Source organism: Phycodurus eques, chromosome 3, assembly GCF_024500275.1.
Source record: "Phycodurus eques isolate BA_2022a chromosome 3, UOR_Pequ_1.1, whole genome shotgun sequence".
Lineage (NCBI taxonomy): Eukaryota > Metazoa > Chordata > Actinopteri > Syngnathiformes > Syngnathidae > Phycodurus > Phycodurus eques.
The window spans coordinates 23,445,914-23,461,114 of NC_084527.1; the positions used below are offsets into that span (position 1 = coordinate 23,445,914).

The following is a 15,201-nucleotide window of genomic DNA, read 5'->3' on the forward strand; positions in this document are numbered from 1 at the left end:
CTCTCCCTCACACACAAATTTAGCATTAAGTGTTATAAACGGGTAGGCCACAGTGGGCAATTAAACACATGGCTTGGCTTTAGAAGAGCTGTAGGCGGCGAGTGTGACATATCTTGGCATAAATATAATTCCTGTTTCAGTATGAACTGCCTTCAAGTTATGTTACACCCAATTATATACTGTCAGGTTTAGTTGCGTGCATTGCGTTTTACCATGGCTAACTTAGTGTTGCGCACCTTGACTGCCGTGGCAAATGTTTTGACAATTTAGCCATCCATTCATTTTCTGAGCCGCTTATCCTCACTAAGGTCGCGGGAGTGCTGGAGCCTAACCCAGCTATCATCGGGCAGGAGGCGGGGTACACCCTGAACTGGTTGCCAGCCAATCACAGGGCACATACAAACAAACAACCATTCGCACTCACATTCACACCGACGGGCAATGTAAGAGTCATCAATCAACCTATCATGCATGTTTTTGGGATGTGGGAGGAAACCACAGTACCAGGAGAAAACCCACGCAGGCACATGCAAACGCCACACAGGCGGGGCCGGTATTTGAAACCCGGTCCTCAGAACTGTGAGGGAGACGCTCTAACCAGTCGGTCACCGTGCCGCAAAGTGTGGAATTGTGTCTCCTTGAAAATCTCGGACAGTAGCCGTTTTTAAATGATGGCGTCAGTCTCCCACGAACGAAAACCACCAAGTATGAAATGAGCGCAAAGGCGAAGCTTTCAGTGCAGTCAGTGCCAGTGTGACAGCGTGTTGTGTGCACGCAGAGCGGCGGGCGGCCATGCGGGGATAATGATCACATCATTGCACGCGTCGGTTGCACTTGATACGCGCACATTACGGGCAGAAATGATGAATGTTTTGAGATGATTCAAGGAAACAAAAGTACTCTCGTCTGTCTTTTTTTCCCCATCTTCTCTTCACCTCACTGCCATGTGACGTCAGCTAGACCACCATCACTGGTTGGCTGTGATGAACATTTGGAAATCACAGCCTGTCTTGTTTGCCCATCCTCTTCCCCCCTTGTCTCATGACCATTGCGGTTTGTCCAGTGGCCTGAAAAGGGACTGCCGTGGGCTCCGGGAACATAGTGAAAATGCCTTTGGAAGAAAAATCAACCTCGACCCAATTAGATGGTTAGTGTTGGGAATTAAGGTTTATGGTTTGGATTGGGAGTTATGGTTTTGGCTAGAGGTACAGTTAAGAGGACAAAAACAGCCTTGAAAGTTTCAACAACAACAAAAAAAATTGAAATGGCGTTAGGTTAGGAGGATCGGGGTTTAAGGGTTAGAGTAAACAAGACCTACATCCTCAATCGCATCACGTCAACATCTTTTCAAAGCAATCAATTATGTACCGCTTATTAGAAGCTCATGCACATATCTGTGGCTATTATCAGGACGAGTTCATTGGGTAAGCAAAGGAGTCAACAAAAGCATGTTTGTTGTGCAAAAGGTTAGCTCAGGTCAGCTAGGGGTTGCTTGGTTACTTGGGGGGGGGAAGTGGAAGGAGGTTCAAGGAACAAATGCTAGCTCGCAATGTTCACGGTCACAACAGTGGGGAAACACCAGACAATCTCTTTTTGTCATTATCAGTCTTATAAGATGATCCTTTAAGATAGGCCTGATGAGTGGATTTGTCCCGATTTTAGGGTCTGAAACAGGTCGTGGCTGACAATGTTAAATAATGAACGTGTTTGATATTTACGACCAAAAGGCTTCATATGTGTAGGGAACACAGACTTTTCCCAAGTCATGATGCAGAGAATGGTGACGTGGAAAAGAATGTAGCCAATCAAAGAAGCTCCCAAGACTGACAAGCAACCCTAAATGGGGGGGGAGTCTTACGTAATGTCGTTTTAAGTATAAAAGTGGGTTCTCCAGACGGCAAGAATTATTTTCCAAAGCAAGTTGTTTTCTGAGAACATCGCCATTTCACAAGGCTCTCAGATGCTGCAACCTTCGGTAACACTCTGGAAACATCGTGAGATCAACAGAATCTTTATGCGTGTTGAGATTCTCGAAGCACGCCACACACATGACGACCAAAAGTGTTGAATGCCTGATTTTTTTTTATCTTTCTGTTTGGGGTCTGTACCAGATTAAAAAAATATATATTTTAAGAGTGGAAAAATCTGTGTGTGTGGACCAGGCCTCAGTGAAAACACTGTACGATCACACTGTCATAACATGGAATTTAACTTGTTTTGTAATATAAGATTAGATAAATTCATCCATCCATCCATTCATTCAAGGAATGCAAAGTTATCAATGTCCTTTCACCAATGTTCCTATCATACTGTGTTGAGTGTTTTTGTTTGCACATGAAGGACAAAAGTCCTTCTTTTGTTTTAATTCCGCATTTTAAAAAACACCATTCAAGCAACATGTTTTTGAGTTTGTAGGGTGAAAGCTACAGCTGGCCACTAGTGTGGACTGAATGGGTGGCAACATGGGGGAAATGAAGTATCAGTATTTGAGGGAAATAGCCCGTCAGCAACATTGAAAAAACAAAAGAACTATAAACTAGTTTGTTTTTGCACCAGTGAAATTAGTTCAAAATTTGGAATTATGGACTACGAACTTAATGAGTTAATTTTTTTCACGATGAACTCCACTTGTTCGCATAGAAAATGAACTTTCTGAACACTGATCCTGTAATTTTTCACATCGTAACATATATCGCAGGTTTAAAAAAAAATATTAGTTTATATTAGTTTATATATTAGTTTATATATTAGTTTCTGTGAAGAGGTGTGTGTACGAACAAAGTCATTTCGCACGTTCAATAACAACAAACCGTGGTTCAATGCCAAACTTAAGGCTTCTTTAGCCGACGTCACTGCGGCTATACCGCGCGTAGTTTGCCTTCATAATCGAGCGCAACCAACACGTGCAGTTTTTAAAATGTACTGCAGTTCACCTCCAAGTCGCTACGGCTGGTATTGGCTTGGACACCACAGAATGGAGTTTCCTCTGCATTTTTTGGGCCATTTCCGGGGGCCGTTTTTACTTTCATTTCAGTAATAAGTAACAAAGCAACAACAACACTAAGTACATGTTAGAGAGTCACACTTTAGAGGTCTAAATAGCCAACATACGGGACCTTTAAACTGCTTTTATTCCAAGAATGTACAGTATGCGTCTTTGTTTAATAGTAAGTAACATTTGTGACCAGCTGCGTGGGTTAGATCACGGTGTGTCACCTCAGGACTGGGTTTCCAACCTTGGAGGTCCTTTTAGCCGGCAACTGCTCTCTGCTAATTACCGCCAAAGACTTTTGGATCAGCAAGATTTAGCAAATCCTCGAGAGATTTGCTATGATACGGGATAATCTGCGCCCAAAAAGCGGCTCAACACGGACTGTGGTTACAAAAGTTAAGGAGAGAGGTTAACACAAGCATTTTAACTCATTCACTGCCAGACTTCCCAGATAACATGGATATTTGACTTTTAAAGCCGTCAATGGCAGTGAATGTGTTAATTGTAAAAAGGTGTAGGGGTATATTTCGTGGTTTACTTATTTTACATGTTTTTTTATATCAATTAGCGTTGGGCATAGTTTGAATTGAGCGATTCCGGTTCCGATTCCAAACGATTATCGATTCCGATTTTATTTTAGGGGGCTGGGTGAAAAAAGTTTGCATGGTTTAAATAAAGGCTGTCCAAATTATGAACATCCATTTTCTTAGCAGCCCGCAGCATAGACTAAAATGAACATTTGACTCGAGGTTTTTTATAACCAGTATCAATATCAAACCTATGAACTAAAAGGCAATGTGTGTGGAACTAACCCAATTGACTTAATATTAATTAATGTTCCAGCTAAAAGTTAAATATAGCATTGTTAAAATAGTTATTTGGGACTGTTTTGTCACGTCAAATGGTTTATAGGTGCAAGTTTTAACTTGACTTCCTGTTTTAAGCTTGTAGCCTTTTATTTTGAAGGGTACGCATGAAAAGTAACTTCACACGTCACCGGCGATTATTTCATTTACTTATTTTATTCATTTATTTTTTTAATGGGTGGAACCAAACCCTATAAAACGCTGATTCCTTTCCCTAGAACTGGAACGTCCAATCGGTTTTCGATTCTCAAGCCCCAACTCGAGTCATTTGTATTTCATTTTGGCACAACCAACACTCTATAGGTTGTGAACTGAAATGCTTTGAAATAAAATGAACAAAAATGCCTTAGACTAAATATAAAAGGATTACTAAATGAATACAAATACAATTTAAAAAATCTAGTAAATAAACAAATGCCTGTAATTCAGGCAGAAAAACTGATCACAAATAGTTTTGTGTGTAATTAATTAGTGGCTTCAAACAAGCCACCATCGTATTGGGCTGTGGAGGCATAAAAAAAAATATCCAAAACGAGGCTTTTTTTTTTTTAATTTTTTAAAAAATTATTTTTTTAAATCACTTAAAAATGATGTCACACCTTGTAGAGTCCATTAGAATCCAAGAATTGTTTGCTGTCTATGGGGCGCCAACTAACCCCGTGACCCACTTCAGGCTGCCTCCCCAACAGCTCTGCCTACAGGCCTCACCACCACAGTGACAGTCCGGCTGCATTAGCAACAAAAAGTTCCGGCTGTGTATAAATAGACGGGGCGGGGGAAACTGTTCGAGGGGGGGGGGCTGTCTGTCAGCAAGCAGACGACACATTCTGCACTTTTCGGAGGGACGGACTATCACGGCAGTCTCAAGCAGACGTCTTACCGTAAAGCTTGTCATTTTGTTGTGGGAAATATGGAAATTAGCATAAATGTTTGTCGTAATTCTCAACCTTTAAACTAACTACTAACTAACAAAAAAGATTACTCAATATTTTAAAAAACATTCATAAGGTGAATATTCATGAGTAGCACTAAAGATCTGTGATAAACCATAAAATAGCAGGGGAATACTGTAGGTCACTGTAGCTTTACCCAGCTAACATGACCACAACGCACCTCTATTGCATATACACGGTCAGAATTAGCTTTAGCCAGTTAATTCAATGAATGACAGCACACTTCTATTTTACATACACATTTAGCCTTAGCCAGCTAGCACAACCAAAGCACACTTCTAATTTATATACAGTCCAGGAGTGTCAAACTAATTTTTGTCACAGGCCACACTGTGGTTAAGATTGAACGACAGTCTGTCAAAATGCTGAGTCTGGTTAGAACCGCCACTTCAACCTGAGTACAATGTAGCAAGAACTTTAAATTTGAGTAAAACAGTATAACTCAATTATTTCTCAACATAACGCAACAATAATTCACACACTAATGTATTTGGCCTTGTTGAATTCAATTTTGAACTCATTTCTGATGAAGATGCTCATATAAAGGCTCTAATTAGCATACATTGAAAAAAACTGTCAAAATGTCATCATTGTTTTCAAGGGATGGTCTACATTTTTATCAAAAGGGGGGGGGGGGGAATGAAGCTAAGCTATTCAAATTTGGACATTAATATATGAACCCATGTACTTTTGAAAATATATAAAATTTTAAAATGCCAGCATTGGTTGCTATGGTAATGGGAACTTTGTAATAGAATTACATGATTTCACTAGTAGCGCTATTTGTCAGGAACTAGCGGATTTATTTTACTGAAACTTATCCACCAACTTAAAAAAGCTATTGTGTGCAACTATGAAGTTTGGTGCTACACACTGTATTCTATTTAATGCTGTAGATGCCTGAAATTATAACACCCCCCATAAAGCTAGTTGATTGTAACGTTGACAACATTATCTTGGGAAATCGCAATTATAAATGGTCGAGAATTTTTATTTGCATGAAGGGAAGTATCGTGCAAAAGCTGTGAATATTTAAAGATGTCATCTTAAGTAGACAGTGCACTACTGTATATAGATTAGCCTACAATACTGTATCTAAAATTTTGTTGTGATTTTGCCACAGATTTAGGGATTTTAAGGATTAAGATCATTTTCCTCGGCTCCATCTATCCCCATGCAAAATGAATAAATTCTTCAAAAGATTACTCAAGACGTACCGAATCTTTCACTGAACGATGTGAGTAGTACTATTCGAGTAAATTCATCCATATACATGCGTTCAATGTGGACCGATAGCCTGGTATCTTAACCTAGTTCATGCTCATTCTTTTGGTCAAAAGTACTAGAGTACACAGTCGTTGACATTTTACCAAAAGCCACAAGCAAAGCAAACTACATCAGCACAATATTTTTGTTTTTTTCCCCTTCTTTTGTGACTTTTCGAGAGGGTTTCGTGCTTTGTTATGGGAGTGCCAAACAAATATTTAATACATGTTTTTTTTTTTCCACACGCCCCAAGGACATAGCAAGTGAATGTACAGGAACACAGAATGTTTCACAAGTTGCAGAGGCTCGTGGTTTCACTCGATTTTTTTGCTATAAACAGATAATATTGGGTTTAAGGAAAACACTAAACAGCGACATAATGTCAATACTCACTGGGAAATGCCCTATTTTCCGACCTCTTCGGCACACTCGCATAGACTTCAACAGCCAGACTTGGCCATTCCTGTTCTTCTGCTACTAAGCGAAGCCCCTTCTTAGACTAGATGACAAGTTTCAGCAAAAAATATCCAAATAAGCTTGTATGGGCAGAAATTCAAAAGTGTTCTCCAAGTTGACCCCCTAAAAATTACATCATGTTTTAACTTCATCACTTGCCCAACTTGACTTAAATAGCGCAAATAGAACATTGTGAGAAGAGCAGTGTGGGCAGTCGACTAGGTCATGTACTTTAGTGATCAATTGTTTTTTCATTAATTTATTTGTTATTGCTGATTTTAGAGGTGTTTAAAGGGTTGAATCCATGTTTTTTTGGGTTTTTTTTTTTAGAAAATTCCCCCTAGATGGCGGCCACTTGTCATGTTGCCACTCTGAGAGTGCACTGTACCGAGAGGCAGAGTGCGCTCCCTTTCTTTGAATTTCCGAACTAAGGCCTTGCTTGAACAGCTTCCATTGTCGTCCTGCCGGACGCCCTGGCCCCGCGGCCAGAGCTGCCATAGTGCGCTATGGCACTCCCAGAGTGTGGCACTCTGAATAACCGAACAGCACATTCCAACAACGCTCTGAGTTTCCAAACAGTCCAGAGTGTACAGCGCGCGCTTGGAGTGCATATCTGAACCTACCCAGAGTTACTGGTAGCGTTAACCATCTAAATTGCCTACAACGCACCTCTATTTTACATACAACGTTAGCGTTAGCCTTTGGCCCTGCTCCCTCTTCCGATGGGCTACTCGTGACTGGCTCGGACTCAATGGGTGAGCACAAAAGGGGGTGATGACGCCTGTCACGAGAACACCGGCTGTTTTTTTTACCCCCCCCCCCTTTTCGCACCACCATTCTATGTGACGACAAAAAAGGCACAATGTGACCATTCATCAGGCGTACAGTATGATAATCGTGGCCATTCGCAACGTTTCTACAGCGCACAGGGACAGCTAAACCGGTTTACTGAAAACAATATCAACATTAACATGCGGACGCACGCACGCGCGCGCACACACACACACACCTTTTTAATCATGAAAAATAACTTAAATCATATTTTCCCATATTACAATTATATCATCATAAAATTACAGCTTTTTTTGTAAACTAAAAAAGTATTCTTATAAAATTTCAACCCCCCCCCCCCCCCCCCCCCATATTCTACTTGTCTCAAACTGTCTACTTTTCCTCGCAACATTTTTTTCATGAAACGTTTTCGTGACATTAAAACTTATGGTAAAAATTACAACTTTTTCATCATAATATAACAACGTTATTCTCATATTTATCATTTTGTAAAATGTAAATTACACCTATCAACTTTTTTTCCTTTAAAATGAAAATATTTTCCTTGTAACATTACAACTTATTTCTTGCAAAGAAAATTATAACTTTGCCATTAAAATTTCTAAATTTACACCATTAAACTTACAACAGGGTTAACATTTGAAATTACCGTTGGATGTATATAATTGCCACTATTTTCCTCTCAATTTCCATCCATCCATTCATCCATCCATTTTCTGAGCCGCTTATCCTCACAAGGGTCGCAGGAGTGCTGGAGCCTATCCCAGCTATCATCGGGCAGGAGGCGGGGTACACCCTGAACTGGTTGCCAGCCAATCGCAGTACACAAACAACCATCCGCACTCACATTCACACCTGCGGGCAATTTAGAGTCGTCAATTAACCTACCATGCATGTTTTTGGGATGTAGGAGGAAACCGGAGTGCCCGGAGAAAACCCACGCAGGCACGGGGACAACATGCAAACCGCACACAGGCGGGGCCGGGGATTGAAACCCGGTCCTCAGAACTAACCAGTCGCCCACCGTGTATTTTTTTTTCTTGTACACAAGCTTTTTCTGAACGAAACGGACTGGATTCTCATTTGATTTGAAAAAAAAAAAAAAAAAAAACATAAGACAATCTTTACTTGTCCTCCAAACATAACTTTATCACTGGAAATAAAAATAAACAAAAGGAAAGCTAAAGGAAAGCTAAAGGAAAGCTAAAAGGAAAGCTAAAAGGAAAGCTAAAAGGAAAGCTTGGAAAGCTAAAAATTAGCTTTCCAAGCTAATTTTTATTCCCAAACCCCTCTGGGCCTTCTGACTGAAAGATGTCCCACTCTGTTGGCTAATTTCAGCGACCAGTCAATGTTTGGTAATTGAACATAAATGGTAGACATTAAAGATGTCAATCAGTCAAAGGCCAAGCGCTTAAGGGGAATCTTGTGATTTTCATTAAACGGAAAAATGGGTAATGACTGAGTAAAAACTAAAAACATCACATGATCTCTTTTAGTACATTGACATGACTGAGCAGCGAGCACACAGTAGAAGGAAGATATGATATGCACATAATACAGGGGGAATGTTCCAAGAAAGAGAAAACAATTTAATATTAAAAAGGTATCAGTGTAAAAATAGATTTTCGTAATATGACTTCATTCTTGTAAAATTGTGACTTGCGTAAACTGCGACTTTATTCTCATAAAATTCAAAGAATTGGTGTAAAATTATCATTTAGAACATAAAATGATAAATGCTATTCTCCCTAATTATAAATTGCTATTTTTCTCATATTACATTTCTCATAGAATACAACCTTTTATCCTGAAACTACATTTGATTTAAAAAAAAAATATATATATACATATATATATATATACATATATATATATATATATATAATCTGGCAATATGTCAATCGTTCTTTCATAAAATTTAAACTTTGTTTTCCTAAAATGACTTTTTCTTGTAAAATTTCAATTTGGATCATTGTAACGGAGTGGAGTAAAAGTACCGTTACTGCCAGTTGCCAGTGTTCAAGGAGTACGAAAAAGCCTCGGACGACAGCGACCCCTCCACCAGGAAAAACTCATCGGATCTATACGATTCACGTAAATGGCCTATTTTGAGTTCAAAATGGCGAATTTCGCCAAAAGGCATTTGCATGTATGAATATTACAGCACTGTTCTTGTGAAATTAGAACAGTGTCGCAAAATTCTTACTTTCTTCTTGAATAAGTTTTAAAATGTTATTGGAAAAAAAACTGTCATAACACTACTTTAATTTAAAAAAAAAAAAAGATTTTTCTCAAAATGATAAACTTGCAAAATTACAACTTTTTTTCATACAAATGTATTTTCTCTTGTCCTATGTGATTTTTTTTCCAGTTCAAATTAAAATTTTCCTTGTAAAATTACTACTCTTTTTCCTGGGACAATTTTCTACTTTTTTCTTGTAATATAATTTTTTCATGTACAATCTGCAACTTTTCTTGGAAATTACTTTTTGGTAAAAATAACTTTTCTCAAATAATTACAAAAAGAAATGTTACAAATATATAATTTTTTCTCATATCACATTTTTATTCTTGTAAATCAAAACTTTCACATAGAATTTATATTCTTAAACTATGCCCTCGTAATAATGACAAAGTAAAATTTAAACTTTTTCTGTAACAATTTTACTAAATATTTTCTCGCTAAGGCGTCACGGTATTCGACTGGTTAGAACAGCTGCCTCACAGTTCTGAGGACCGGGGTTCAAACCCCGGCCTCGCCTGTGTGGGGTTTGCATTTTCTCCCCGTGCCTGGGTGGGTTTTCTCCGGGCACTCTAGTTTCCTCCCACATCCCAAAAACATGTGTGGTAGGTTGATTGAAGACTCTAAATTGTCTGTAGGTGTGAATGTGAGTGCGAATGGTTGCTTGTTTATATGTGCCCTGCAATTGGCTGGCGACCATTTAAGGATGTACCTCGCCTCAAGATACCTGGGTCAGGCTCCAGCACGCCCGCAACCCTAGTGAGGATAAGCAGTACAGAAAATGAATTGATGGATGGATTTTTTAGCTATGTTAGCTAACATTAGCATTAAAGCAGTTAGTAAAATTACAACTTTTTCTCATACAATTTACTACGTTTTTTAGCTAAGCAGCTAACATTAGCATTAAACCAGAAATATTTATCAGTTTAATTTTTTTGTCTAACACTGAGGTTACTCACTGACATGAGATAGTTCAGATTCAATTATGCTAATCTAATGCTAAACAGAACATAATGTTTTGAATTAAACTTTGATTATTTACTGTTAAGTAAATTTGTGCCATACAAATACCAACAGTAACATTAGCCCTGACGCTCACTCCAAGACAGACAGCTCTGTGACAAATGACAGAGATTAGCACTTTCTTGGCAAAAATAGCCATACAAAGCTAACCACACAGCAAAAAAAAAAGAAAAAAAGGCCTGCACTCATGAAAAGGAGATACTAGGGGTGACGGGCTGTCACTTCCACCTGCCAGTCAACACGTCCCATGACGGAAACATTGCATGACTTCTTTTTATATCTTTACAACATTGCATCACAGCATAATTTATCACTTCCTGTTAGGCTACAGGTTTAGAAATCCACCAAAAATCTTGTAAATTTAAATTGTTGCACTGCTGCTAAACAGATTTACCACCAAGCATATGCAAGGGCCTATGTAGGTGTAGTGACCATCAGAATGGTTGCCGGGTAAACTTTGGCGGGCCCAGTGGTCAAATCCATCGCGTCAATGACCACACAACATGATAGGCGCATACTTTAGTCCAGGAAGTGAGCAGGAACAGGTTTATCATGTGATCAAACCGCAAATTTAGAAGGTTATGTTGGGACACAGAATTGTGAGGCAAGTGACAAAAACATGGTTCTGAGGCTAATATGCTAAGCTAACATGGTGTCACTTATACTGCTGATTTCTTTCACGCAATTTTTTTTTCTCTCATCTTATTCGTACTTTATTCTCCTTACTTTATTCTAGAAAAAAAATACTTGAAATTTAATTGGGAATTACAGTGTACGCCGGCATCGTCGCAGTTCGGCATCCGCTGAGTCACAGATTTAAAAAAAATAATTTTTAGCGGGTTTTTTTGTGTGTGGGGGGGGGGCGGCGGGGGCACACATCTGTTTTTGCGAAAACTGATTATTGGCGGTATTTTCCTTATAATGGGCGTTCATTTCTCGCATATTTCCGGTATTTGCGGTTGGGCCTAGTCCCTGCACCCCGCAAATAGCAGGGATCCACTGTATGGCTTTTTTTTTGTAAATTAAAACATTTCCTTGTAATAGTATAACTTTATTCTTGTAAGATTTCAGCTTGTGACAAAATTGCCTCTTTGTGTCTTTTTTCTTGTTAAAATAAGACTTCATCCACATGATGCTTCCATCCATCCATTTTCTATATTGCTTATCCTCACGAGGGTCACGGGCATGCTGGAGCCTATCCCAGCTATCTTTGGGAGAGAGGCCGGGTACACCCTGAACTGCTCGCCATCCAATCACAGGGCACATACAAACAAACAACCATTCATACTCACACATTTCGCGCACACACTCACACTTATGGGCAATTTAGAGTCTTCAAATCAACCAACCGTGCATGTTTTTGGGATGTGGGAGAAAAACGGAGAGCCCGGAAAAACCCACGCAGGCACGGGGAGAACATGCAAACTCCACACAGGTGGGGGCGGGACTTGAACCCCTGTCCTCAGAACTGTAAGGCAGATGTGATAACCAGTCTCCACCACCGACATATTTGATTTTTAGAAAAAGTTTTCTTCATCTTTATTCTTGTGATATAGCTTTTTTTTTTTTTGCAAAAATAACTATTTTCGTTGTAATAAATACATTTATTCTTGACCTAATTAACTTTTTTTCTCAGGATATAGTGCCTTTATTCTTGCAAAATTACCTTTATTTTCCTCATAATGTTACAAATGTATTCCCATCAAATGTTTGTGTAACGTTACAACTTTTTCTTGTTAAATACTGTGACATTTTGTGATACATTGTACTGGACAGTGACATGATTCTTCTGACATTTCGGCTTCATAAATTATCAATTTTTATAGTAGAAATTATGAAAAAAAATCTAAATATTAAAACACCTTAACATTGTGTGTTCGTGTACATTTTTCTCATAATATAATGTTAAACTGAAATTAATTACAACTAATTTCTCATAATCTAGCGACTTAATTATTGTACATTTGGAAAATAACAGTTTTTTATCAAGAATTTTTTTTTTTTCTCATAATATTAAACTTTACTTTAAACAAATGATAACTATTTCCTCAAAATACAGTGACTTGATTTTTGGTTTTACCTTTTTTTTTTTTATTACATCTTTTTACAACTTCACTCTCGAAAATTATTTTTTAACACTATGTTTGTAAAAAGTAACTTCTTAATGTCATGAGAGATTTTCTCTAATATATTTAGTGACATCCAACTTTTCCTAAAAGTACATCTTTTTACAATTTAACTTAAAAAATCATACATTACGTCTGCATTTTTGTAATAAGTAGTTTTTTTTATTGTAAAAATGACAACTTTAACGCTCAAACGAATGACCAATAACGACCTCATAAAACCGTTACCTTTACCCTCTTTTGATTTATGACCTTTTTTAAATCAAACGTTTTACAATTTTACTCTTTAAAATTTATTATTTTATCATTGTATTTTCATAAGAACGTTTTTTAAATTGTAAAAATTATGACACTGCTCAAAATCTTATTATTATTTAGCGACATTACAATTTTTTCTAAAATTAAAACTTTTTACAACTCAACTCTCTAAGTTATAACTTCTGTTTTCATAGTAAAACTTTACCCTCAAACAAAACTATTTTATCATAATACTGCAACTTGACTATCTTTTGATTTGACTTTTTTTTTCAATTTACAATTTTTCACAAATTTAATCCTGAAATTTCTTTTACTAACTATATATTTTTTTCACATTGTAAAAATGTAAACTTTTCAGTAAAATCTTAAAAATATCTCTCTTCATTACAAGTTTTTCAGAAAGTACAACTTTTCAAAACTTAATGCTTGAAAACTCTTATATTAAAACTGTATTTTCATAAAAAGGAACTATTAATAGCAAAAATTACAACTTTTCGCATAGTATTAACTTTACTCTCAAACAAATATTTTCTCATAATACAGCTAATTGATTCTCGTTTGTCTTTTTCATTTACAAACTTTAGAAAAATATTTTAATATCACTTTATTTTCATGAAAAGCATGTTTTTTAATAGTAAAAATTGCAACTTTTCTGCAAAATATTACATATTTTTTTTGCAATTAACTTAATTCCTTTGGAATTTTCACACCTGTTATTTTTTGCATGCTACATTTAGTAAGATGCAAGGAGGACCCTCTTAATTGACATTTTCAGATGCATGTACGACACTAAAGTATAATTAATGCTCCATATGTCCAATTTATCGAAGTCGTGACACAAAACTACAACTTTAAAGTGTTTGTTGACACAAGAGGCTTGGTCGTTGTTATCATGGGGGCAACCCCCGGTCCCCCTCAGTGAAGGAAACTACAGCTGTTGCCGGGGGTGGGTGGGGTATTTTCCTAGTTACTCAGGGGTGGGTGGGGTACTTTCCTAGTTATTCAAACTCGATGTGTCTGTATGGGAGAGTGGTGTGTCTGGCGAACCTACCCTCGGCTACGAGCTCCTCCACAGTGACTTGATACCGGCCGACGGCGAACACTTTGCCGAAGTAGCTGGTGAGCCCGGAGCCGGACGCTCCCCCGAGGCTCCCGCCAACGCTCTCGGACTTTGGCATTCTGGAAAACTTCTTCATACTTTTTTTCTTTTAAATGAGTCCAGTCAACAATGGCGCTCACTCGAAACTGTAGGGGAGGTTGGGGGGGGGGGCACAAAACAAAAAACACACTCGAGCTGAAGTGTAGTCCTATCTACTCATTTCCGGTCTTCTGTCCTCCGCCGCGGAGCCTCTTCTGGCTTTCGGCATTGGGGAGGCAACCGCCACCCGAACCCAACACGCTCAGGCAAGTCGTGCGGGTGACAGCCTCCACCTTGATGAGCACGACAGGCTGGTTAGCTAACGTGACACTAGTGGCTAACTCGGAGGGCACGCTTTAAAAAAATACAATAAAATAAAAAATAAGAAAAAAAGAAAGAAGAGAAAAAGAAAAAAAAAGAGCGAAAATATATCCGCTTAAAGCCTCCGGTGGCTGGGATACATTCAACCAGGTCGTCCTCCGAAGCGGTGGAGGTGGCGGCGGCGTCGCGGAGCTTTCCACGTCGCGATGAGGCGCTAGCCAGCAGCTAGCTAACGAGCTAACAGGCTTCGGCAGGCGCCAGGCAGGCAGATCCTTCCGCCGCCACCACACCAGCTCAGGTGAACCAAAGTAAGCCGCGGAGGGGGCTTCTCCTCTCGGCAGCGGAGCCTCAGGCGAGGTGACGTGCGGCGGGCTCGTACGTGGCGTCACCGGCTCGTCGCTTGTTCCCCGCTGCCATTTTCGGATAAAGTTGTCATGAGTCCGAAGAAGAGAGTGGAGCGGACTGGAAGAAGGCCCGCAGTAAAGTGATGGGGAATGGGCAGCTGGTGGGGTTAGCCAATGAGAGACAACCCAATTTGACGTGGCCACGCCCCTCTCCTCTCAGTTGTTATGGCGAGTTAGGAAGAGCGGAATGAATGAATGGCAGGAAGAAAAAAAAAAAGAAAAAAATTTCAAGACAAAAAATGTAATTTTAAGATAAAAAAGTTATAGTACAATTATCACAACTTTTACTTTAAAAGAGCTTTAATTTTGAGAAATTAAGTAAAGTTTTATGAGCAAGCCGTTGTAATTTTTACATGAAATCATT

The 15,201-nt window shown here is 38.6% G+C and overlaps 1 protein-coding gene across 1 annotated transcript in view; it reads right to left on the minus strand.

Moving 5' to 3' along the window:
* bmp2k (BMP2 inducible kinase) overlaps positions 1-14,924 on the minus strand; it is a 60,153-nt gene extending 45,229 nt beyond the window's left edge. The window contains 1 exon segment of the mRNA XM_061672736.1: positions 14,026-14,924. Within this exon segment, the coding sequence (XP_061528720.1) occupies positions 14,026-14,170 (145 nt within the window). The 5' untranslated portion in view covers positions 14,171-14,924.
* Positions 14,925-15,201: the final 277 nt, after the last annotated feature.